The sequence below is a fragment of the Scheffersomyces spartinae genome (assembly GCF_019049425.1).
Source record: "Scheffersomyces spartinae strain ARV_011 chromosome Unknown scaffold_19, whole genome shotgun sequence".
NCBI lineage: Eukaryota > Fungi > Ascomycota > Pichiomycetes > Serinales > Debaryomycetaceae > Lizanozyma > Lizanozyma spartinae.
This window is the reverse complement of record NW_025065066.1, coordinates 1-24,867: the sequence shown is the minus strand read 5'-3', so window position 1 is coordinate 24,867 and position 24,867 is coordinate 1. Positions and strand designations below refer to the sequence as shown.

Below are 24,867 nucleotides of genomic sequence, written 5' to 3'. Positions count from 1 at the left end.
CCCTAAAGAAAAGCCTACCCAAGAGGCATAATTTCGCAACCTGACTCCTGTAGGAAGCATTTGAGCCGTGCATAGAATGAGTCGCAATATCATTCTTCCATACAAACTATTTCTCCGACGCGGGGTTCATGTGTATATGTAGGATGTTCAAGGAGATTGGGGGATCGAGGAAAAGGAAGAAATTGGGGGACAATAAAACTAGTACAATAGTTTTTTGTGTTTTTGTTTGTCTGTTGAAGTGCCTCCGGATTCAAATAGCCAGGGATATTAGTATAGAACAGTGAACTGATCCAAGAACTGATGCAAGACCATACAAAAAAAAATATCGTTTAGCTCAATGAAGTCCTCCATGTGCATACACCTTTATTCGCGGGTCAAACCTTTTCATGCATGCACGCACATTATATATATAATGTATCGGTGTAAGGTTTCCTAATCGTTGCTGGTGGGGGAGAGGTCGCATTTGCAAGTTACGTGGGGGATACGCCTTTTCAGGAACGTTAAATTGAAATCCACCTTGATATTCAGCACATCAATTCAACCCCACAAGTAGCCTTTTGTGCTTGTCACCGACCCACAAAATAACGAAGCCATATTCTATGTAGTGCTACTCTAATAAAAGACAATGGTGTCTGTTTGCTTGTCAATCTCAGTAACACTTGAAACAAATTTTGTGAAGGCCAACAATTTTCCAGGCAACTATTTTTGATTGCCCCACTATGCCATGCCATCGATCTGCCCTTTGAATGCTATTAGTGAGTGACCGAATCGGTTCCCGCAAACACGTGTCCGAATCTGGAGTTATCTTAAAAACTACCTTCATGGGAATCTAATTTTAATCATGTTGCTCAATTTCATGCGCAAGATCTCGCACACTGTGAAGCATAACTTATGTAAGCGAAATCTTACGTGAAATAACCTTGCAAGACTTTTATTTGTACAACATTAAAGTTCATCAGCATGTCATACACTAAGACTTGAGTACATCCAGGATAAGCTTTAGTTTTAATTTTAGCACGGACATTAATTGAAGTATTTCAATCTGATCCATGGCATGGCACAACTTTGCGGTATTCAAGTGCGCTATGAGTATCATCTGTCACACTGCAAATAGATAATTTTATTTGCACCCAAGATTTTCTTAGAAAACCAGCTAAACTTTTGCTCAGGTTTATTTTGTTGGTTATAGCACGACCTTCACGTGAATAGGCTGTCTTTTTTCTATGGTTTGGTAGAGTAGTGGTAGTTTTGCCATTGATAAGACCGTGCAGACGCCAAATATACTTACACATCACAGCTACTGCTATAACTAGAGTCTGCTATAACTAGAGTCTGCTATAACTGCTATCTGCCACAAACACAGGTTTGACTAGAACATGGATCAAATTGACTCGGATATGGTGGAGCCCGAATCTGATTCGGAACATGAAGTGTTGAGAAGGCTAGCGGATCATTCACAGAGGCGATTACGCAGACACGAATACATGGAGAACGACGACGGCGATTTGGATGGTGGGCCTAATCCAAGCGTTGTTGTGGAAGATGTGACTGAATTTCATGACGACGATGAGGAATTTGATTTCCATGATATTAACGAGGATGACGAAGAAGAGGGAGGGAATGATGAGGATGATGAGGATGGTGAGGATGGTGATGATGATGATGATGATGATGATGATGATGATGATGATGATGATGATGATGATGAGGAATTTGATACGTCAGATCCTTCGGAGCTTTTAAGACGCCTCCTCTATTCTTCAGCGCACAACCAACGGGGTCTGCGTGCTCATATAGATGAATTTGATAGCGATGAAGAAAGACATGACGATGATGATGATGATACCAATGCAGCACCTGGTCTGAGAGGCTCAGGTTCTGGTTCCGGTAATGCGCGGTTCGACCTCCTCAGAGCAATATCCCTAGGCAACGGGGCCAATGATAGTAATAATTCCAGACCACCACAAGCAGGAGGATTTGCTGACGTGGTTCTGCGACTAATGGGGGCAATGGCAAGTGCACATGAGACTGACTCTGAAATAGAAAATCTCATCAACAACCTCTCGAATAGAGAAGACATATACATGATCTTGGAATCATTGAATGAATTGTCTCAACGATTACTAATGATGGATGGTATGACTGCAGAAAGAGTCATCCCTGATAATAAGCTTGCCAAATCCTTGGTTCTGATAATGGAAGACCCTTCGTTGACGCTGGAACTTGAACTACAGATGGTAGCTTGCAGATGTCTCTATAACTTTTTGGAGGTAAACCAAGATTTTATCCACTCTGCCTTAAAGAATGATGCTGTACGTATTCTCTGTGACAAGCTCTACGACGTTTCATACATTGACTTAACAGAACAGCTTCTACAAACACTAGAAATGATTTCCCGAGAAGACGTTTCCCATAGTGAGCTTCTCTCTCATTACGGATTGTTGCAATGTTTTCAATTTTTAGATTTCTTCACTATGCATGCCCAAAGGAAAGCATTTTCCATCTTAGCCAACGCGTCCAAGAATATAAGGATAACCCATTTTGACTTTGTGAAGGGTCTACTTCAACCGTTATCTCAGGTAGTTAGAACCCACTTTGATGCCGTTGTATTGGAGAATTCGTGGTTAACAATATCACGGGTGATCATAGGGTTCCGTCAACGTCCTGATTTGTTGGAGGAATTGTTTGACAAAGAGTTACTATTAGAAATGACTAAGACAATCATTAGAAGTTCCAATCAAACAGGAAAGGATTCAAGCAGTTCAAACAGTTCGAGTTCCACACCGCCTCTTAGTTTCAATTCATGCATGTCACTCTTGAGATCTCTAGTGATCTTAAGTGCGGTTAGTGTCAACATATCGGTGATACTTTTAGAGGAATGTGACGTTGGAAGTTTGATTCTTACCTCCTTGAATAATTACTCCAAGAGTAGTGGATCCTCACAACAAGGAAATTGTGAAGTCTCCATAGACACTATTATGGTTGCACCTAAGGATCTAATTTCTGAATTCTTAACCTTAATTGGGTATTTGTTGCCGGTTACGTACACCACAAGTCCATTTTTAAATGAAGGCATAAAGCCGGACGAAATCAAGGCAGAACTAGATAAAAAAAGAATCGAAGTTTATTTAAATGAGATCCAGTCTGTCTATTGTTCCTTTGCTAACAAAATCTGGCCTTTTCTTATCCATGGGTTCCTGTCCAGTATGGATTTCGAAATCAGAAAGAAAATATTGGTCAGTTTTGATCGTATAATATCATTCCAGAGCAATGAATCTGTCAAACCTTTAGAGGCAAGTAAATTGTTGAAACTTTCTAATTTGTTGGCATCGGCTGTCAATCAAGGAAGCACTGTTATTTCCAAACTTGCGCAAGAGTATGATGGACAAGCATCATCATCAGAGTCGGCTCAAAAAAATTTAAGTCAGAATAAGGTCAATTCAGCTGTCATCGTGTTGGCAACGTTAAATATCATAAAAAAGCTATTTGAAAATGATAAAGAAGTTATCAGGCAATTTGAAAAGGAAGGGATGTTCAAAGATCTCAATTTGATTCAAGATAACATAGCTGAATTGGTCAATGATGACAAGAACAACAACGATATAGCACCATCGCCACCTCAACAACCTACGCATATGTTCCGTTTATCGAGTGTGAGTTCCTATTCCAATAAGTACTATGATCCAGAATTAACTAAGAATGATAATCTCTTTCGGTTAAGGACTATGGATGTTTTCAGATCTGTCTTGGAAAGTGCTACCGCAGTTTCACAAGTATATGATCAATATTTAGCTGCTATGGAAACTACACAATCCACTTCTGGTGGTTCAGATGCTTTGGTACAGCTTACAGAGATCCTGGAAACATTGGGAGATGTCCGAAAGTATCGCTCATTTTTGAGAGACAACTGGTTTGGTTTATGGCAAAGCCTAAAGACCGTTATATTGGATGGCACAGTTTCAAATTTCGAGTTGTTATCACTGGGAGTAGTTATTCGATTAGCAAACGTATTGGACAGTGTGGACCTGGATTCAGAGTGCTGTAAAAGTTTTGTTCAAACATTCTTCAATGATCCAGTAAGTTCTAATGAGGCTGCTTCAACCCTTGTATCAAGTTTGCAGGGAGCATTGTCGAGATCTGAACTGTTTGATATCGTTTCTTCTGGTGCCAATCCGGGGAACTTACCTTCAAGCAATTCTCACCCAACTGCGATTATGGCTAGGCAGATCAAATTACATTTAACAAAGAAAGGAGAAGGCAGCAACAGCAAGAATAATACCGCTGTCAATTCAGATAGTCCAACAAGAAATACATTTGGTATGTCTTCCCTAATGCTCTCTGTGCATGCTATTGCAACATTTAAAACCATTAATGGCTTCTTACTTCAAAGAATGAGGTTTTTCAACTCTTTTAGCAACCCGGGTGATGGCAACGGCAGCAGCTTACCACAGCAGCTGACAGAGGAAGTCGACGATCAAGAGGACGAAATCTTGGATGACTCCAGCCATACCTCTAATAGAAGTAGTGTGCTTAAAGATGAGAAGAATGAAGTCAATGAAATAAATGAAGAGGAAAAGCAACTGAAGATCACAAGTATTCAATTTTACATCAACGACGAGCTTGTTCCTAAAGGAACAACTATTTATGGGGCCGTCTATAGTTCACTTCAAGAACACCCAAACGAGACAGTTGACCCTAGTCGCATATGGTCTGTTGTTCATAAGATTGAATATCAGGAAGTACCTCAGTCTGATCAGGATGCTGATATTGAAGAGGGTGATTTAAAGTTGGCGATGTACAACCGAACCAGTTCTGAGTCTGATTTGAATGATCCTATGACCCATTCCATTCTAATATTATTGAAGGTTCTCTTTGATATAAATGAAAAAGTGACTTTTAAACATTGTCCAGGTGTTCCCCTTCCTGTTAATGATTTCAAGAGTTGGAAATTAACTGTTAAATTGAATAGACAATTGGAAGAACCATTAGTGGTTGCCAGTGGTATCTTGCCCGGATGGTGTCTTTTCCTTACCAAAAACTTTCCATTTGTGTTCCCGCTAACGTCAAGGTTATTCTTCTTGCAATCCACATCGTTTGGTTACTCCCGTTTGATTAATCAATGGCAGATGACATTAAGTGGGACCTCCGAGCCAGAATACCAAGGCAATATGTCCAGAAGTATTTTTGGAAGCCAGACTCGGTCAGTTAGTCAATTGGGTCGTCCCTCTAGATACAAAGTGAGAATCACACGGAAACTGCTCTTGCCTTCGGCTTTTAAGGTCTTGGACTTGTATGGATCGACACCTAGAATACTTGAAATTGAATACTTTGATGAAGTGGGATCAGGTCTAGGCCCTACTTTGGAGTTCTACGCTCTTGTATCTAAGGAATTTTCCAAGAAGGAATTGAAAATGTGGAGAGAGTCCACAGAACATAGTCATAGCAGTACCTTGTGCGATGATGACGATGATAATAAGAAAGCCTTTGTTAATGCACCAATGGGCCTCTTCCCTTCTCCCTGGTCAGAAGAGCAATTGCAGGCAGAAAACGGGAAAAAGGTGTTGAAGATCATGAAATCGTTGGGTAAGTTCATCGCAAGAGCATTGTTAGATTCACGGATAATTGATTTCAATTTCAACGTTGTGTTTCTTCAGTTGCTTCAAATGTTAAGTATGAACGATCTCCATCCCTCGGAAAATATACTTCGGAAGTTCCGAAACATATCTTCATTACGAATGGTTGATCCTGGTCTTGCGGACTCGCTAGCATTCTTGTCGCGGTATTTGGAAGCGTACAAGGATCTTAGTACTCCAGATGAATGTGAAGCGGTGGAAATTGATGGTGCTAAATTGAGTGATTTGTCTTTATACTTTGTGCTTCCGGGGTATCGGAAATATGAGCTCATCACGAATGGTGAAGATATTCCTGTAACAAGCGAGAATTTAGAGATGTTCTTGAATAAGGTACTCGATGCTACGTTGTACAAAGGTGTGATTACTCAGGCGAAAGCGTTTATGGAAGGGTTCAGTGAGGTTTTCCCCATCAGTACCTTGGTGATCTTTTCACCTCAAGAGTTGGTTGGGTTATTTGGTAATGCGCAGGAAGATTGGACCCGGGAAACTCTTTCTGCAGCTATACTGGCCAATCATGGCTACAACAAGGACTCTCAACTGATTGAGCAGCTTATTAATGTGTTGATCGACTTTTCTCCTGATGAAAAGCGTAAGTTTCTTCAGTTTCTCACGGGGTCCCCCAAGCTTCCAATTGGTGGGTTTGCCCTGTTACGTCCAGAGCTTACTGTTGTACGGAAGAAAGCTGATGACGCTGATCTTGAAGATGATGATTACTTACCCAGTGTAATGACATGTGCCAATTATCTTAAGTTACCTAAATACTCTTCACAAGAGGTAATGAGGAAAAGACTACTCCAGGCTATCAATGAGGGTGCTGGTGCATTTCTACTTTCATGATATATCAATTCATTGCATTGCCTTGCATTTCACCGCGCTTTGGACTGCAATGCTTTGGCCTGTACCGACTGCATTGAACGTGTTAGTTACTGAGTACCTTTTGGATCCCACTACCCCTTTTTAAAGGAGGTCAAGGTCCACAAAAAAGAGATATCTGAATGTACGAAATGTTATACTGTAGTCAGGGACGGAGTGGACTGTCGAGTTTGAAAAAGGGAGATCTGTACAGATGAATGTGACTTTTAGAGTAGAATACAAGACGTATATGTATATACACCTTGTATTTACCTCATATACCTTGTATGTACCATATATATACCTCATATACACCTTCTACGGCTTATCTATCTATAGGTCTATTAATAGGAGTAATAGTATCAGAAACTTATATAGCTTCCTTGTGTGTAGAACGCTTACATAATCCATTACATAACGATAGCACATCTATAATGAATTGCTTCTGCATCAAGGGATGTTTGAAGGGTGCACAAGTACCTATTTCTTTAGAAGTCGAGGAACACGCGGGATAACAGGGAATAGGTCTATGTCTATTTAGAATTCAATAAGTGCATGCATAGATCTGGCATTATTTAATTAGAATTAATAGATATCGTATTTTTTTATTACTATACATCACATCATCGCACACCAATGTCCGTATCAACAAAGAGGGTCACTGTTGATGATCCGACACCAACAAGAGAACCTCTTAGTAAAAAAGTCCGACTCGATTACGATAACTTAAAGCCATCTCAAACGTTGTATATCAACAACTTAAATGACCAGATCAAGATCTCTGTGATGAAACAGAATCTCCATTTGTTGCTTTCCACATTTGGTGATGTGTTGGAGGTGAGAGTCAACAAGAAGTTAAGGGGTCAAGCTCATATACTATTTGCCAGCATAGAAGAGGCAGTAGCAGCACGTAACACCATCAACGGTATGGACTTTTTCGATAAACCAATGAAGGTAAATTACTCGTTGAAGCAGTCAAACTTGGTGAGAATAGTGGAGGATAGTTTACGTTAATGAGGTTTATATAATTGGTTCGGTTAATAGTACTTAGAAGATTAATATATTAATGTCTAATGATGATAGTGTGTTTTTAAATTGCGCTACCATGCTGTGGGTAATGATAGTATCAGTTGTGTCGGTATTGTAGAATGTAAGTGGTGGTTGGGTTATCATATACTGGTCCTTTTAGTTGCCCTGCGCTACCAATTATGTTGATAATGAAGCAATCGGTATAGTGTACAATGATATAAAGGGGGATAGCGGGTAGAATGTTCTAGAAACATTCCTAGTCTAATCATTCTGACTATCAAAATAATGATATTCGAAATGGTTGGTTGTATTCATTGCATGAAGCAATTGTTAGTAGAATGTCTCTGTAATCATTGAGTTTTGTCACGTGACTTACTTATTTCCAGATTTATTTAATTCAAGACCTCAGTTAGTCTCCACTTCAACACTATGCGACACTTATCCTTTAACCCGACGATGGCTTCAAAAATTGAGGATGTGGTTGCATCATTAGTCAGCAGTGCACCTCCAGGAGAGCTTTCACAGGCTGCAACCGATTTAGGTGCTTTGCTCAGTGGTAGGGCCAACCAAAGTATCATCAACACTGCACTTGAATCGTATGCCACCGAAGAAGGTGCTATTGTTGCTGGGAATTATGTGATCAGCAAACACAGTAAGTTGGCTGGGTCAACTAAGTACATTGACTATGTTAGTGGGAAAGCTTTCAACGTTGACTTGAAGGCCAATAAAGTTCTTGATGTCGAGGACCATAACGTTAGTGATAAGGTTAGTAGTATTAGCTACTTTGATTCGTTAGTGAAGGCATTGAATCAATATGGAGAAGACCATTTCCCCTCCTTATATGCCTTTAATGTCATCCCAGATGGCTCAGACTTACATATCATCATAGTTGGCCAAAGGGTAAACCCTGATAACTTCTACACAGGCCAATGGAGATCACACTATGTTGTTTCTCAAGGTAAGGACACCATCAATGGAGACGTGTCATTGGATATACATTATTATGAAGACGGGAATGTCCGGTTAACCTTTGGAGAGAAGTTGAAGGACACTACGGTTTCTGAGAATGCATCGGCCATCGTGAATGCTATTGATGAGTTTGAATCTACCACTAGTATGACTATTGTGGGGAAGTTTGAGGAGTTGAACCAAAAGTCGTTTAAGAACTTACGGAGATTATTACCCGTGACTCGGTCCAAGATTCAATGGGGAAAAGCTATCGGTAACTATCGGTTAGGATCGGATGTTGTCAACAAGAAATAGACAGATCGTATATAAATATTGATACATCATATTATTATTGTTATTATATTAACCTATAAATGGTACAACAACCATATCACAATAAAAATCCCTAATATCACAAATACAACTCGTGATAAACTTGCATTACGTGACATAACCGTCCGTAAGTTGCCACCACTTCTTTTAACCTTCTCCATCATATTCAGAAAATTCTCGTTAAGTTGATCAAGTAACAGTTGCTCTGATGTGATTTGCCCGTGGATGTCTCTGTCAACGGTTGTACGGAACTGCTGTAAAGTCAGCGCTAACTGATCAAACTTCAGGTCATTCTGTGCTTCCCGCAGCGCATATAATGAGTCTGCCATAGTTGGAAGGATGGGGGTGGGAGAGGTGGAGACGTCGTAGTGTTATACACTGACTTGTGATTCTTAAAGTGTGCGACTTAAAGGGAAACAAACATCAATTCTGGTCACGTGATAAACAGTCAATAGGATAAACTACTTACTTACAACATCTGTACAACAAACTGATATTTATTTATTGAGGCATGCTATCAACATCAGGAAAACGGTTTACATTCAGAAAATGATAGTTCCCCTCCATATATCCAGTATTCGAGTTCGACAGCCCAGTATGTTGCGGAAATGGGGCATTCCCAAACCCTGCACTAGTGGGTTGGGCATTCAATTGGTTGTACAGATATTGAGGTTGCTCATTACTAGATGTAGGATATTGTTGTTGTTGTTGTGGTGGTGGTGGTACATAAGTCCCCATTGATCCCGTAGTAAATGTACTCATTCTTTGTTTGCTCAGATCATCAACCATTTGATTATAAACCTTAACTGTTTGATTCACGGATGCAGTTAAGTTTTTGAGTTCTTCATTTCTTTCATTATATTTCTCAATGCTTTTCAAAAGCATGGGTCGTAAGGGGATTAATTCATTATACAAACTGGTGACCTCTTCTTCATCTACTTGAGAAACATCTGGATTAGTCAACAATGCTAAAAGTCGATCAACTTTCAGCATGGTACCACCATATAACACCTTATTCTCAGCTTCAGCTTCATGAGCAAGTATATTCGCTGTTTTGGGTATTACAGGTGCAACATAATTAAGAGGGAAGATACCAGTTTCTCCATTGGGTAAAGACCCCTTCCACCAATCATTGTAAACGGATTCAATAACCTTTATTATATCGCCCTTTTTAAATGATAATTCTTCAGGTTCATAAGAATTAAGGTCATATAATGCACGGACTTTGGAAATATTTGCAATTGAAAGTGAATCTTCCTCCTCGTTTAGAAATTCATTCTTCATTTGTGTGTTTGTGCTTGTGGCGGAGATTGTTGGAACAGGTGGAAGGTCTCCATTTTGCAATTTGCTAGTATTATTATTATTATTATTATTATTATTATTATTATTATTATTCTTATTATTATTGCTCCTTATGGGACCTCCTTGTTGATCAAAAGTTGCTTTGTCTACGAGGTTCTTCTTCATGTTCTCTTTTCTGGTGGAATCTTCCAAAGAAAGTCGAATCGCTTCTTGCCATTCCTCTTCTTCTTTCAATTTAGCCAGCTTTGTTAATTCCTTCTTAGCGGGCTTAGTTGGCATTTCTTGATGAGAAAGGTACTTGGCATAGGACTTTTGTATCTTACTTCCTGCATCAGCCATGGGTTTCAAAGACGAGTCGCTTTTAAACAGATTGTCAAGTTGATATATTAAGGAAGCAACGCTCTCCTTCACTGTATAATGAACCTTCTTATCGGACATCTTGCCCAAGAGAACCAGACAAAATTGTTTGGTAGCAATCTCTTGCTTCATTCTGGACCCACAATTCTCAGCAAGGGCTAAAACTAACAGACAAGTTCTTAAAAGCACATTAGCGTCTCGGGAGTCAAATCGTTTGGTAATCATCTTGATCGCTTCCTTGGTTGACGTTTCAGGGTCACCATTATTAATGGCATCTGTAACATCCATGATGTACTGCCAGTTGTCACTTGTAAGCGTGCAATCAGTGGCAGCATCTATCAAGTGTTGTAAATTGGACATTTCGTTTATTGAAGTGAAGATGAACGTTTATGCGGTCCTTGTCAGGTTTAGCTTTACTTTGCCTTCATTGATCTTATCTTGAGTGTATGCAGGTGTCTCTCGAAAATGTGAGAGGGCGGGAAACACCCTAACACCAAATTATATGGCAAGCCTAAGCAAAATGAATACAATTGGAGATATACGAGATATGTATACACTAAGACGTGGAATAGTCTGATCATACAGTGCAGTTCTAATAATAGTGGATTCCATTTTTTAAAAATAAAAAAACCATATAAAGAATAAATCATTCATTAAGAAAACTATACACGCTTATTTTTTGGATAAAGAGAATGATTTTTGGCTCCAATGAGCATTTTACATCAAAATCAAATCCTGGCTTGACAAAATATTTACCAAGTGCTTTGTTCTACAGACATGCTGTCTGTTGCTGTTGTGTTGTAGAGATGGAATGTTCTATTATGGTATGGGAGTATCTTCATGTATGTACCATACCAGGATCTTACCTTACATTGTGCAGCGAGTGCGGCATGAAACCTCAATGGTAATATAAATCTGTCGGCGTTACCTAAAACCGTACAGGGTGTGCAACACACTGGATCAGGACACACAATAACCTGTTTCTGACAGTCTCGTGAACTACCCCTATTGAAAATTATGCTGGGCTACCTGGGTTCACCGTGGCAGACACAAAATAGGGGCCTCTGGACTGCAGTGAAAAAAAAACAAAAAAAAGAGCTACCAATAGTATACAAAAGTAACAGAGACAAGAATTGACTATATGGTTCTTCACTAGCGTCTAGTTTTCAAAAATGTCTAAGGAAGAAGACGTTAATACTAATATCACCCCGTTTCCTACGTCGCGTGCTGAGGGTTCTTCTTCATTGTCCGCCGGTCATTTAAGTCCGGGACAGTCTCCTAATCAACATCGCAGAAGAGGTTCTTCTGTGGGCCATATCAACTTAGGAGATACCTCTTCACCATCTTTTGCCACGATGCCCACATCAAATCTTGGAAGACGTCAACTGGATGCTCGTATACTCAAGCTTTCCGAAACGGGATCCTCCGACATGGCCTTAGTAAACAAGATGATTGTTGCCTTTAGAGAACTCACCTACAGACACACATGGGTTTATCAATTTATATTCCTTCTGGTGTGTATTGGACTTTATGTTATTTCTGGCGAAGATACTGAGATTCATCATCAATTGAAAAGATGGATTATCCCTGCTTATCACATTGAAGGCACCGACCAATATGGGAAAGGTGGAGATGATTTCCGGTTTGTCTTCTTTTATGCGGTGTTCTTTTTCTTCTTGAGAGAGTTTCTTATGTGTATTGTATTGAGACCTTTGGCTTATTCCCTCGGTATTACTAAGGAATCTAAGGTCAAACGTTTCATGGAGCAAACATATTCCATGTTTTATTATGGTATATCAGGACCATTTGGGTTATGGATCATGCGTAGATTACCCTTATGGTTTTTTGAAACCACTCCATTCTATACCAACTACCCTCACAAGACACACGACATCTACTTCAAAGTTTATTATTTGGGTCAAGCAGCTTTCTGGGTTCAACAGGCAGTGGTTTTGATCTTGCAGTTGGAAAAACCCAGAAAGGACTTCAAAGAGTTGGTTTTACACCATATCATTACCATTGCGTTGATCTGGAACTCATATCGATTCCATTTCACTTGGATGGGTCTTGCTGTATACATCACAATGGATGTATCAGATTTCTTTTTGGCTACATCCAAGACTTTGAATTATTTAGATTCATCGTTAACTCCACCCTTCTTTATTGTGTTTATATTTGTGTGGATTTACTTGAGACATTGGGTCAACTTGCGGATCTTATGGTCTGTATTAACTGAATTCAAAACTGTAGGAGATTACACCTTGAATTGGGACACACAACAATACAAATGTTATATTTCCCAACCCATTGTTTTCTTCCTTATTGCTGCTTTGCAATTGGTCAATGCATACTGGTTATTCCTTATATTCCGTATCTTATACAGAATGGTTGTTGGAGGTGTGACTAAGGATGAGAGAAGTGATAGTGAGAGTGAGGAGGAACAAGGAAATGAAAAGAAGAAGAAGAAGAAGAAGAACCAATAAATACAGTGGAGGCCGACATCCGCCCTTACAATCTTTAATTAATAGTCTCTCACGTATACTTACTTGCATACTTACGTACTTACTTACATAATATACTAATGAATGATATACTTTGTATTTGTTCGCATTTCAATGTCTTTTTGTACTCCTATCTTCACCAGGTAAACTTGCTTAATTCCTCTACTTGTTCAGTGCATCATGAGCTTACATATAAGCCACCAGGATCTTCAACGGTACCACGAGGACCACTATAAACTGTCAAACAACAATACTCGGAACTATGTTATTCTGAAAGGGTTACACGTTTTCGCAGAACAAAAATATGACAGGTCAAATAATGACAAGTCAAGTATACGTGCTACTGGTAGTACTAATACTACTTCTTCTCCTCCACAAGGAGCCATCGAAATCAATCTCAATGACATAGAAATCGATCCCGAGTCTCTTGAAGGCGTCATGGACGTATCTGATAACCCTCAGGTGTTGGAGTACTTAAAGTTTAAACATATGCACCAAGAAAACTTTCTCAGGGATGTTGCCAATAAAGGGTTGAAGAAACCAGAACGTACCACTCAACCTCCACCTCCACCTCAACCTCAAAGGAGATCAATGAATTACTGACGTCGTTTGATCGATGTTTATTATTAGCCGTTCTAACTATGTACATGAATAATAAGTAAATTTACATTATGCAGATGATGCACCCAGTGCACTTGACTTCGCTTTGGTATACGACTTGAAGGCAGTGATTCTTTCCTCCATACCAGTTTGAGCAGCCTTTGACAAGATACCTAACATCAATGATGTGGCTCTGGATGAATCATCATTACATGGAATAGGATATGTTAAAAGAGAAGGTTCCATGTTGGTGTCACATAATCCAATGGTTGGTATTCTCAGTTTAATGCACTCATTGATACAGTTTCTGTTATCAACAGGATTCACCAAAACCACCAAATCAGGTTTGATCAATTCTCTATCTTGAGAAGCAGAAAAGCTTCTATTGGTGGATACATCTCCCATATCAAGTTCAACTTTATATTCACCTCCAATTTGTTTGGTCACTTCAGTGAAATTAGTAATAGTACCAGGGATCCATCTTTTAGAAATATAAAATCCTTTAGATCTCTTAGCTGCTTCTTCCAATGCTCTTTCTTGCTCCAAGTTTTTAGAAGTACCCACATATAAGATGATACCACCCTTTCTGGCAACTCCCTTGATGACCAGACTAGCAGTTTTCAAATTCACCATGGTATGATTTAAATCAATCAAATGAATACCATCGTATTCACCATAAATGAATGGTTGGGTAGAAGGTCTCCACATGGCTCTAGAATGACCAAAATGACAACCAGCAGCCAATAGAGTAGCAATAGATGTTTCACCAATATCTTTGGGCTTGAGAACATCATATTTGGCTTTATATACATTGGAAACTTTAGAACCCAAATTACCAGATTGACGAGTGTGAGCCAATTGTCTCAAGTATAATTCTTGGTCAGAATAAGGTCTGTAATCTGGAGTTGGTTTCAAGTTGGGGAATTCATTTGTGTAAATACCTGTACTTGTGGATCTTATCTTTTGAACACTGGTGTCATCTTTAGTTTCGGAGTATATTCCACTAACAGTAGGATCTGAGCCTACTTTAGCCCAGGGACGATTGTGAGTAGCTGCAGGTGGCAACTTCATATGCTCAAGCATAAAAGACTCAAGTTCTTCATCCAATTGCTTGACCTTATCCTGATTGGGAATACTATCCAAGTCCTTCTGTAACTTAGCCAATCTGGAATTTACTAAATGAACAGGAGTCTTATTCAAAGTGTTGATATTGATTCTACTTTGTGCCTTCATTTCACGAATAGCCTTGATCTTCGCAGCTGCCTCTTCTTCACGAGCCAAGGCCTCTGCAATGGCTTTTTCTCTCAATTCCTTTTGAGAAAGACCTTGGGCCAGAGAACCATCCATAGATTCAGATGATGTTGAAGCCACAGTAGACGCATATCTGATGGATAAATTTACCCCTACCCTTCTCAAAGGGTTGCTGCCACCTTTAATCATAGCAACAAGTGAGATTCCAGGAGACGTCAACGGTGTTACACCAAAATGATATATTGTCTGTAGTAGCTTTCACTACTCTGAAAATTTTTTTTTTGATCGCCAGATGTCGCAATCTGCAACTTTGCGACATCATAAAAGATGCGACATTGTAGACAATAGGAAACCAAAGGAACTCATTTGCTTCATTCTAATTATTATTGGAGATTGCTATTGATGGTAACACGAAACGTTCTGAGTGATATATTGGCTTTTGCTGATCATTTGCTTAAATACAGTTCAAAGAATGACCTCCCAGTCACTATTGTTGTTATCGATAAGCAAACCTTTGAACAGCCACTTGCGACGGGCCAACTAACCGTCGGCCACATTAACAGATTGTGGAAGGTGAAAGTTGTATACGCTGAATCCATCACAGAGCTTGTAGGGATTTTCGAAGTATCCAATGACTCGACTGAAGCAGCCATAGGCATCTTTGGAGCATTTACTTCGTGGGAATACCCCACAATTGAAGAAACGGAAACGTTAATCCATTTAATGTGCGAAACAGAGCATTATAAGGATGTATATATTTGTTTAGGTGAACCTTCAAGTGATATTTGGAATCAAAACCTTTTCCTGGAGCATCACAATGATAGTGTATTATTTGAACATGTGTTACAAAAGTGGAATGTGATTTACTCTGATTGAAGCTCAAAAAAGGTATCATCTACAGGTTCGAGGGAACTTAAGATTTTAAGTTATCACAATTATAAGAATAACTATGTAAAGGATGTTTCATTCCAAGGTAACCAGATGTTTAATAACATGGTATTATTTCATATTAACTGGAACTAAGAATCTTTGGTGCTGATTTCTTCTTCAACTTCATCATCATCACCTTCATCACCTTCATTGTCATTGATACCATCTAAGTTGGCACCGGCTTGACCCAATTGACTTGCCAAAGCATTGATGTCAAAGTTTCCACCGGGACCACCGGCACCACCAGCGCCACCTAACAATTGGGAGAAATCCATTCCACCTGGGCCACCAGCACCGCCAGCGCCACCTAACAATTGGGAGAAGTCCATCCCTCCAGGGCCACCAGGACCACCGGGTCCACCTGGGCCACCAGCAAATTGGGAGAAGTCGCCATCATTCATCATTTGGTTGTCCGCTTCTTCGTGTTCCTGTTGTTCATCTTCGTCGACCCACTTGTCGAAATCAGTTTTAATAAAGTGATACTTCAACTTTTCCTTAGTCAAACGTGGCCAATACTCTTCCTTCAATTCTTTCTTTTGTAAGATGAAGCTAATCTTCTTACCACTGTCACTTCTCTTACTTTCTTCTGGAACAATTTCACCGAAGAAATCAATACTCAAATGATAGTGAGTAGATGAATCAGTAGTATCCGCATCAAAGGTCAAATTAGTTGCAGTTAAGTCGACCTTGACATTGGTAGAATCCCACACGTCAACGCTTAAGAAAATGACATTCTTAGAGGCTTCTTCGGTACTCGATCTTTGAGCCCACAATACTTCGGGGGTAACAGACATATTATTATTATTATTCTATCAATGGATTTATAATGTAACCACTATTGTTTAATATGGGCCTAACTTTTGTTGGAAGTACCAATTGAGACCTTTACACTTGCAATGCTATAAGTAATCAAATACCTTGGACCGATTGAATATCAGATGGAATTTAAAACTTAATGGTAACGAGGAACAATCTGAACAGTAGTAGATCTTATGTCAGTCGAGAACCCGTAATAAAGCTTTTGTCAATGAGTGTGGGTATTATTGGGAAACGCACGACAATCCAAAATTTCCAATTCTCATAGAAACTTCTAGAAACGTGAACAACACATAGAAAGAGATGGAAGGAAAGAAATAATTGAGTTTTATATGGTTACATTTGCTTTAATGTATTCCTTTCAGATAAGATATAGGAAAAGATACGTTAACAGTGATTTTATGATGTATCAAATGCCATTTCATATTTTAACTTGGGTTTCCTTAATTTGGGAATAAAATCATGTGACTTTTTATCACGTGCCCGATAATTAAAACCTCAATTGGACTCTACTCCTCAATACTAAGCACTCGACTACCCCGTATTGCTACTTATCACCTTAGATGATGTTTTAAAATCATGCTAGATCGATTACCCATAGAAATACAAAGGGAAATGCTCCTACTTGATCTGGGGTCTAGTCTCAAACACATCAACTCCCATTTCTATATCCTTTATAATGACTTATTCTATGATAAACTTGTTGCGGGTATAGGGTCAAAGGGTATAAGCACTATGATTTCGGTGTTAGGGAATATTAGATTATATATCCGCTCTTTGGATAGCTTTCGTAGAGATTCCAGAACTCTTATCCTGTCAAGGTTACATTTGCCCTCAGAAAGTGTGACCACTAGTACTGGGATTAGTACTGGTACTGGTACTGGTACTGGTCCTGTTGGCATACCAGCACAGTTCAACTGCATTTACGTCCGTGATTCATGGCGATACATTTATGCACTCTTTAGGAATAGAAGATTCCATGCCCAATATTCTGATTATAAAATTGATGAACCCACAAATTATATATACAATCATTTCGTGGAGATAAACCGAACTTATTTGCTTTCGTTTGAAAAGATCTTTTGGTTACTTCCAGGAAGTTATAACTTGACAATTGGATTGGTCGTGAAACATGGCAAGGGATTGGGAACTACAAAGTTTGAGGTTGGCTTAGATCAGGATCAAAATCAAAATCAGACTCAGATTCAGAATAAGCGTGTTCAAACATTTTATCCTCCAACAAATATCAATGAGATACTTCCAAAGAATCAATTTTGTCTCTTGAAGATAGGTGAGTTTGAAGTCCCTAAAAAGACGCGCAAAGCTGCCATTACTGATGGAAATCACTTTCAACGAGTCAAGTTAGTAATGGAAGAAATCGGGTTATACTTAAAGTCAGGGTTCCGTATTTTTTACATAGATGTATGTGAACCTTCTAGACTATTCAACCAATATGGACTATTGTTTTATACCGTAAGGGCCACAGACTATCGATTTTTTATTAATCTACCGCTAAAACAATACTATGCGGCATTAGAAAAGGCTATGGAGGAAACAGTATATGAAAATGGTGACCAAAACGGCTCAGGACGTAAAGAAATCGAAGGTGTTGGAGAGCAGCGACTTGAAGATGAAGTATATGATAGTTTTATGTTTCCCACTGATGGTGAAACGTCTTGGGATGATAGTCACTCAAATGCGGCTCTTGTACAACAAAGATTCCAGCTCAGTAATAATACTGGATCATCACCGTTAGATCAGTATGCTAACTTTTACTACAACAACTCACATTTGCCTCGATATTTTAAATTCAGTACTGTTTATAAACATAGACAGTTTGTCAATCGATATGGGGATTTCACCATTGATTGGAAAGAGGAAGAGAACGTGAACGAACAAGATATCATACTTGAAGACAAACAAACATGTTCATACGATAGATATGGTATCAAGTGGAAGATGCCAATTTTGGGAGATCTTTAGGTAAAACACAATGATATAGGTTAGGAATGTATGGATATTTATATGAGGTAACATAGTAATTGAAACTGTTTAAAGTTATTATTAGTGAAAGTAATCTTTAATAAGCTATAAATTTAAATATCTACTAACGACTTTTGAATATTAGTTACTTCAAGAAATAGCGCAACATCCGCAACCAGAGTTACAACATCCGCCACATGGAGAACAGCTGCTGCAACAGTTGTTTTTTTTTTTCGTTGTTCTTACCGTTGGAGGCAGAGTTCTTTGTAGTAGTTTGAGCAGCCATATTGAGGTTGTTTGTAAGTTCATTTGATGATAAATTATAAGAACTCATTAAAAGGAAATATAACTTCACTTTTGCTCTTGGGTTTGAATTCATGGCTATATATGGAATAACCTGGTTTCACTTATTCATAAACCCAATACGATGGTGTCTATAGTTGGAGTATAATTGGAGTCTATAGCCCGAAACTCATATACCCAATTGGTTTAGTGTACGTATTTAATATAACCGAACAGGGTTCCCTCAAAAAGAGTTGACCCAATTATAGTCCGTTCATTTGATATAGTCCGTGAAATCAAGAATTCCAATGGGTATTAATATTCCCAAGTGAGTTTATGGCTTCCGGGTTAGGTCTACAGCTTCCTGTCATTACTGGGAATTTGTAAGGCACACGGGGCTGGTTACCGTTAGCTTTCGCAGTCATTATTTTGCACCTCGTCTACGGAAGCCATCTCGCGAAGACGAGCAGCGTTTTAGGTATTTTGTGAATGGTTTCACGATTCTTGTATCAATTAGATACATCTTATTCAAGACGTGGTGCAGCACAGATCTTATACCAACAAGATGAATTTCTGCTTGCATCGTCCAACGTCACAAAGGAGGTTGACACAAAAAGTGTTCTTTTGGGATTATAGCATTCCATTTACTGGTTTGGGCATTGTGGACTGGTGAGGGTGAGGTCATACAATCCAGCCTGCGACAAGAATGAGTACAGTAACGACTAGTTTTGGAAAAGATGACATAATAGAAAGTACTGGACTCCATTAGCGAATGATGTGGTAATGTAATACGATGATAAACGCCGGTGACACTTTCAACCTATGCCTTGTACTAGAAATCAAGGCATTCCTGACACTTCAGAATAATATTGTGCGTCTACAATTATTGCCATATTCTTTAAACTGTATTATTCCCATAAGAGTCTATACACTGTAACATTCTGCACTCTACGCTATTCTACACCCAAAACCAGCCTACGCTATGCTTCCTTCTAAATTTTACTACAAGTGCAAAGGATATACAAGTTAATTGCATTACGTAAGCTATATCGATGGTACTTTTAACGATTACGTAAGAAAATGTATCTACCCCAGGTATGCCATACACAGGACAAACAAAAATAAATAATGAGATCAAAAGTAAAGGTTGAGACCAGTGAAGAGATAAGTATCCTTCAAAATAACTGCCAACCCAAATACGCTTTATATGTCTAGACCTACCACCGAGTCCAAAAGAGCAGAGAATGGTAGAAGTGAAACATCAGAATCAAAGTCTAAAGAAAGAGGTCCAAATGAGCAGCAACCTTTTACAGACGATCGTGACTTTGTCCCCTTGAATAACGACACTATAGTTGAAGAGGAGGATCCATCAGATGAAGGCAACGAAAATGGCGAGTTTCAATTTGACTTCAATAACAAGCGAATCATTCTTCAGAAGTTTACCATATATAACTCCAAGTCAGCTATGTACATAGTGGGAAGTAATGCTAAGGAGACATTATTCCGAATCTTGGAGATTAACATCAATCCATCAGATCAGACACAACTTGACATAATAGAGGATAAGAACTACTTCTACACTCGCAAGGATATGGTAGAGTTAATTGCAGGACTAAACGAATCAATTGAAGGCGGCATCCACCGTATAGCTCAAGCATTTGGTTTATTAGGTTTCATACGATTCACCAAATGTTACTACCTTTGTTTAGTTACGAAATGCAGTCAAGTTGCTGTTATTGGTGGTAGGTACATATATCATATCGATGAAACGAAGCTCATTCCTCTTGATATTTCATATAAAGGACCAGGAAAGTACAGTGACGAAGAGAAACTTTTGGGCATCTTTAAATATTTGGATTTGGGAAGAACTTTTTATTTCAGTTATTCGTACGATATAACAAATACTTTGCAAACAAATTTCATACGACATAAAAAAATGGCTTCGAAAAACCAATATCCCCTTAAACCGGAATTGTCCAAGCGACCAATATTGCATGAAGGGTTTGATTCCTTAAATAGAAATGAAAGATTTGTGTGGAATAATGTGCTATTGGAGCCGGTCCTTTCTTGTCCGGAGGTGGCATCTTATGAATGGTTTCAATCTATAATTCATGGGTTTATAGATCAAGCAAAGGTATCCTTCTATGGTCGAATGATATATATTACAATAATTGCAAGACGATCACGTCATTTCGCTGGGGCAAGATTCTTGAAGAGAGGTGTAAATGATAAAGGAAACGTTGCTAATGAAGTTGAAACTGAACAAATTGTGTCAGACATGCTTGTGTCATCATTTCACGATCCCAAATATGGTTTTTTCAATAATCCTAGGTTTACAAGTTTTGTTCAACATCGTGGTTCTATTCCTCTTTATTGGACCCAAGATTTGAACAAGTTGCCCAAACCCCCAATTGAAGTCAACTTATCAGATCCGTATTATCAAAGTTCTGCAATTCATTTTAACAACCTCTTCAAAAGATACGGACTGCCCATAATAATATTGAATTTGATTAAAACAAAAGAAAGACAGCCAAGAGAGCTGAAACTAAACCAGCATTTTAAAGATTGTGTTACTTACCTTAATAAATTTTTGCCAAAAGCCAAGAAGCTACAATTTATTGGCTTCGACATGTCAAAGAATTCCAAGAAAAATCTTGATGTGATAGGCCCCTTACAAAAGATAGCAAAATCGTCCATTGCGCAAATTGGATTCTTTCATAATGGCATCAACCTAGCAACCACAAAGATCCAAAAAGGAATCATTCGTACCAATTGTATTGATTGTCTTGACAGAACCAATGCTGCTCAGTTTATCACTTGCAAGGAGGCGCTATATTATCAATTAAGTAGTTTGGGGTATATTCCCGAGGGGAAACTGCTTGAATATGATTCAGATTTGATTAATATTCTTACTGAAATGTTCCATGACCATGGAGATACTATAGCCATCCAATATGGTGGTTCAAACTTGGTAAATACAATGGACTCGTACAGAAGAATCAACCAATGGTCTTCACATACAAGAGATGTATTGAATAGTGTCAAAAGAATGTATTCAAACTCGTTTATGGATCTGATCCGGCAAGAGGCAATAAACCTATTTTTAGGGAATTATGTTTATGATCCAAGCAAGCCCAAACTTTGGGAGCTTCAGAATGATTACCATTTACACAATGACGCATCAAACGTTAATATAAGAAGCAAAAGAAGCTATGTTCATTGGTATAACGACTCTTACTTATCAGATAATAGATTTTATGTGGACCTTTATGATGTTGTTCATGGTTTGGAAAAGCTTATGCCTTATCCAGAATACAATGATAATTGGTTTAACGAATTCTATATGCCACGAAGGTATCAAGCATTGAAAGATGTGTTCCAGTATAACATGAATTCCAATACTAGATATTTCCCCAGTACCGTCAATGATGATACGAACTTTGAGTATAGTCCATTTGAATCTCGAAAACCAATTTTAAAATCGAATAACGAAATGAGCGATGGAGAAGCTTTGTATAATTCCAAAGATCATTCTGAAGTTGGAGGTAGGGGAGTTGAAGAGAAGAAAGCTGACAAAAGTGTTGAAAAGTTGGGAGGCAGATTTGACAAGCAGATGCAAATGATATTACCTAATAACTACCAGGGTTTAGATTCATATGGAAACACTAGCTCACATCAAACTCTATCTCAAAGTAAAGAGGATAATGCAATACAAAACATAGGTGTTAGTGAGAAAGATGCGGACATATACTACGAGCAAGTTGAGATTGGCAAACTTTTGAATCAACAAGCAAACCGGGCTCAATGGAGGTATAGGCCTAAACCCATGCGTATGTCGGAAGACGATTGCAAGGTGTATCGATTTTTTACTTCCTATTCTAGCTCCCTGGATATCTATAATGATAGTGGTTTACTCAACACTGCATCTGCGACTGCAAATTCCCAAGACTTAAAAATATACGCCAATTATCTTGGTATGGATCGAGATGCCATATTTGAACTAAATGCTGAAGATGACTACTTTAGATAATCATCAATCTTCAAAAGTAAGTGTGGAACAATGCAATGTATTAGACAGGTTCTAAATTAGTAAATCAGAAGGAGGACGAATAGGGATGAATTTAAACGTAGTGTGCACATACGTCTTGAAATAAGTCATATGTGATGGGGGCCGTAACGTCTTAAACCACCTAAAACTACATATGGAATATGTTTAGAACGTAAACAGAAAGCCTTAAGAATATGAGGGGGAAAAATAGAGCATGCAATAATATAGTAGGTAATTCTTCGTTGAAGTACGAATTTTCGAGAAAATGATCTTTATTTATCAGGTTTAATAGATACAGATGGATCAATCGGTTATAGTAAAGGATAACCAATAAATAGGTTATAATAATATAGTAAAGGTTATTTGGCTGCTAATGCTAACTGCATTGCAACATTTATATATTGGCATTAAATATAATGGATAAAATAATCATTCGTTATATGAATCGAATCTTTAAACCTAAGCTCATGTTCCATCAGGAAAGGCATGTTTCTCGTATGAATTGATAACAACAGGAAGTAGTTGCAAACGCAGGTAGATATCGTTTGAATAGCTACAGTATAAAATTCTTCTAGCTGGACAACTCTTTCCTTTTCAGAAGGGGTAAGCGACTCGGATAAGTACCCAGGATCACCGCTGTGAATAAATTTCTTCATCCTAATGGACGTATTCCAGAGAAATCTGTCAAAACAAAGCCACCAGGGCGCTACATGCAACAAAACTAGTCGGTAGTTCTCGTGGGCTCGCTTCCTCAAACCCAAGGGCATATCTCTCGACGACACTCAAAGTGTTGGAATAATGGTAATATTAGTAGTTCTAATAGCAGATAGGTTAAAGTGAAATCATATATGGCCTGGCCGCGTTACAAGGATATTACTCCATAGTCTGAAACATATTAGAAAGACTAAAGAGATTGGAATATAAAAATCTTGTAGAATGATGACGGCTAGGGGATTGCTTATGGCTTTTACTAGGACAACTTACCTTACGTGGATAAGGAAACTCTGGATATTGAAATCATCAGATTACTGTTGAAGTATTTTGTGTAAGCTAGAGTAATGACATACTTTTGTTATATATCTAACCCTATTCGCGTACTACTGATCTTATTCAGTCGTGGAGGATCAATTACCCCAAAATGGTCGGAAACGACGTGATGGCATAGAAAGGGGAATTATTCAGGGGTGATAATTAGAACATGAAGACCGTCAGGGTTGCAATGAAATAAAATTTCTGTCCATATATAGAAAATCCGGAAGCGAAAGAATCCACCTAAGGTCTTGTTTATGATATCTGATATATGTTAGTAAAATGAATTAAGGAGCCACTTAGGACAAAGCAATCTGATCATAACTGAAGTCAACCGTTAAGCTGTAATCTTGAGTTCAAAGCTCGTTACCCAAAGGCTTCGATACGTGCACGACCACTAGAGACCTCTCGGTAGGGAAGAATGAGACTCAACCCTACCCAATAATTGCAAATTTAATCGTCAATGCAAGATAAAATATCAAGGGGAACAACCGACAAAAATAGCAAGTACTACTAGGAGAATTGAAATACCTAAACCTAAAGGAGGTACAAGACCTCTAAGTATAGGTCCCCCGAGAGAAAAAATAGTACAACAAGCCATGAACATGGTTTAAATGCTATATTTGACAGCAATTCTCACAAATAATGAATTTAATAAATATATATAAAAATTTTTTTCTAATGCTGATAAAGATATATTATAAAATTATATATACTAGGTGAATAAAAGATAAATAAATGTACTGCGATTCCTTTTTCATGTTTACGAGTTTTAGTAAACAATTAATAGTTATTTTAAATAACTTATGTTGAAGTATTGTGTCAGAAACATGCAGGATCGTATATGACACAATTATGTAATCTGTTGGTTGCAAACAAATAGCTGAGAGAATATTGTAGAAATCCTAAATTGAGTTATTTAAAATATCCCGTATAGGTGAGTCAGGATATTTTAAATGATAGCTAGTCACGT

General features: G+C 38.4%; 10 protein-coding genes across 10 annotated transcripts; 7 read left to right on the top strand and 3 right to left on the bottom strand.

Moving 5' to 3' along the window:
* Nucleotides 1-1,376: 1,376 nt before the first annotated feature.
* On the top strand, nt 1,377-6,470 carry UFD4 (putative ubiquitin-protein ligase; the record flags this gene model as incomplete). The annotated part of the gene is made up of 1 exon (XM_043192675.1): nt 1,377-6,470. The coding sequence occupies one exon, from the start codon at nt 1,377-1,379 to the stop codon at nt 6,468-6,470; it is 5,094 nt and encodes a 1,697-aa protein (XP_043047730.1).
* A 651-nt stretch (nt 6,471-7,121) lies between these two features.
* Nucleotides 7,122-7,499, top strand: MSL1 (U2 snRNP complex subunit; the record flags this gene model as incomplete). The annotated part of the gene is made up of 1 exon (XM_043192674.1): nt 7,122-7,499. One exon carries the CDS (start codon nt 7,122-7,124, stop codon nt 7,497-7,499), a length of 378 nt encoding a protein of 125 aa, XP_043047729.1.
* A 471-nt stretch (nt 7,500-7,970) lies between these two features.
* On the top strand, nt 7,971-8,777 carry KQ657_001892 (uncharacterized protein; the record flags this gene model as incomplete). Its single annotated transcript, XM_043192673.1, has 1 exon — nt 7,971-8,777. The coding sequence occupies one exon, from the start codon at nt 7,971-7,973 to the stop codon at nt 8,775-8,777; it is 807 nt and encodes a 268-aa protein (XP_043047728.1).
* Nucleotides 8,778-9,296: 519 nt separating this feature from the next.
* On the bottom strand, nt 9,297-10,814 carry HSE1 (ESCRT-0 subunit protein; the record flags this gene model as incomplete). The annotated part of the gene is made up of 1 exon (XM_043192672.1): nt 9,297-10,814. The coding sequence occupies one exon, from the start codon at nt 10,812-10,814 to the stop codon at nt 9,297-9,299; it is 1,518 nt and encodes a 505-aa protein (XP_043047727.1).
* An 812-nt stretch (nt 10,815-11,626) lies between these two features.
* On the top strand, nt 11,627-12,937 carry LAG1 (sphingosine N-acyltransferase; the record flags this gene model as incomplete). Its single annotated transcript, XM_043192671.1, has 1 exon — nt 11,627-12,937. The coding sequence occupies one exon, from the start codon at nt 11,627-11,629 to the stop codon at nt 12,935-12,937; it is 1,311 nt and encodes a 436-aa protein (XP_043047726.1).
* Nucleotides 12,938-13,259: 322 nt separating this feature from the next.
* KQ657_001889 (uncharacterized protein) lies at nt 13,260-13,558 on the top strand (the record flags this gene model as incomplete). Its single annotated transcript, XM_043192670.1, has 2 exons — nt 13,260-13,266; nt 13,335-13,558. 2 exons carry the CDS (start codon nt 13,260-13,262, stop codon nt 13,556-13,558), a joined length of 231 nt encoding a protein of 76 aa, XP_043047725.1.
* Nucleotides 13,559-13,624: 66 nt separating this feature from the next.
* Nucleotides 13,625-15,172, bottom strand: MRP4 (mitochondrial 37S ribosomal protein uS2m; the record flags this gene model as incomplete). Its single annotated transcript, XM_043192669.1, has 2 exons — nt 13,625-14,985; nt 15,169-15,172. 2 exons carry the CDS (start codon nt 15,170-15,172, stop codon nt 13,625-13,627), a joined length of 1,365 nt encoding a protein of 454 aa, XP_043047724.1.
* A 653-nt stretch (nt 15,173-15,825) lies between these two features.
* SBA1 (Hsp90 cochaperone) lies at nt 15,826-16,530 on the bottom strand (the record flags this gene model as incomplete). The annotated part of the gene is made up of 1 exon (XM_043192668.1): nt 15,826-16,530. One exon carries the CDS (start codon nt 16,528-16,530, stop codon nt 15,826-15,828), a length of 705 nt encoding a protein of 234 aa, XP_043047723.1.
* Nucleotides 16,531-17,167: 637 nt separating this feature from the next.
* Nucleotides 17,168-18,535, top strand: KQ657_001886 (uncharacterized protein; the record flags this gene model as incomplete). The annotated part of the gene is made up of 2 exons (XM_043192667.1): nt 17,168-17,957; nt 18,090-18,535. 2 exons carry the CDS (start codon nt 17,168-17,170, stop codon nt 18,533-18,535), a joined length of 1,236 nt encoding a protein of 411 aa, XP_043047722.1.
* A 1,489-nt stretch (nt 18,536-20,024) lies between these two features.
* On the top strand, nt 20,025-22,847 carry FIG4 (phosphatidylinositol-3,5-bisphosphate 5-phosphatase; the record flags this gene model as incomplete). The annotated part of the gene is made up of 1 exon (XM_043192666.1): nt 20,025-22,847. The coding sequence occupies one exon, from the start codon at nt 20,025-20,027 to the stop codon at nt 22,845-22,847; it is 2,823 nt and encodes a 940-aa protein (XP_043047721.1).
* Between the last annotated feature and the right edge of the window lie 2,020 nt (nt 22,848-24,867).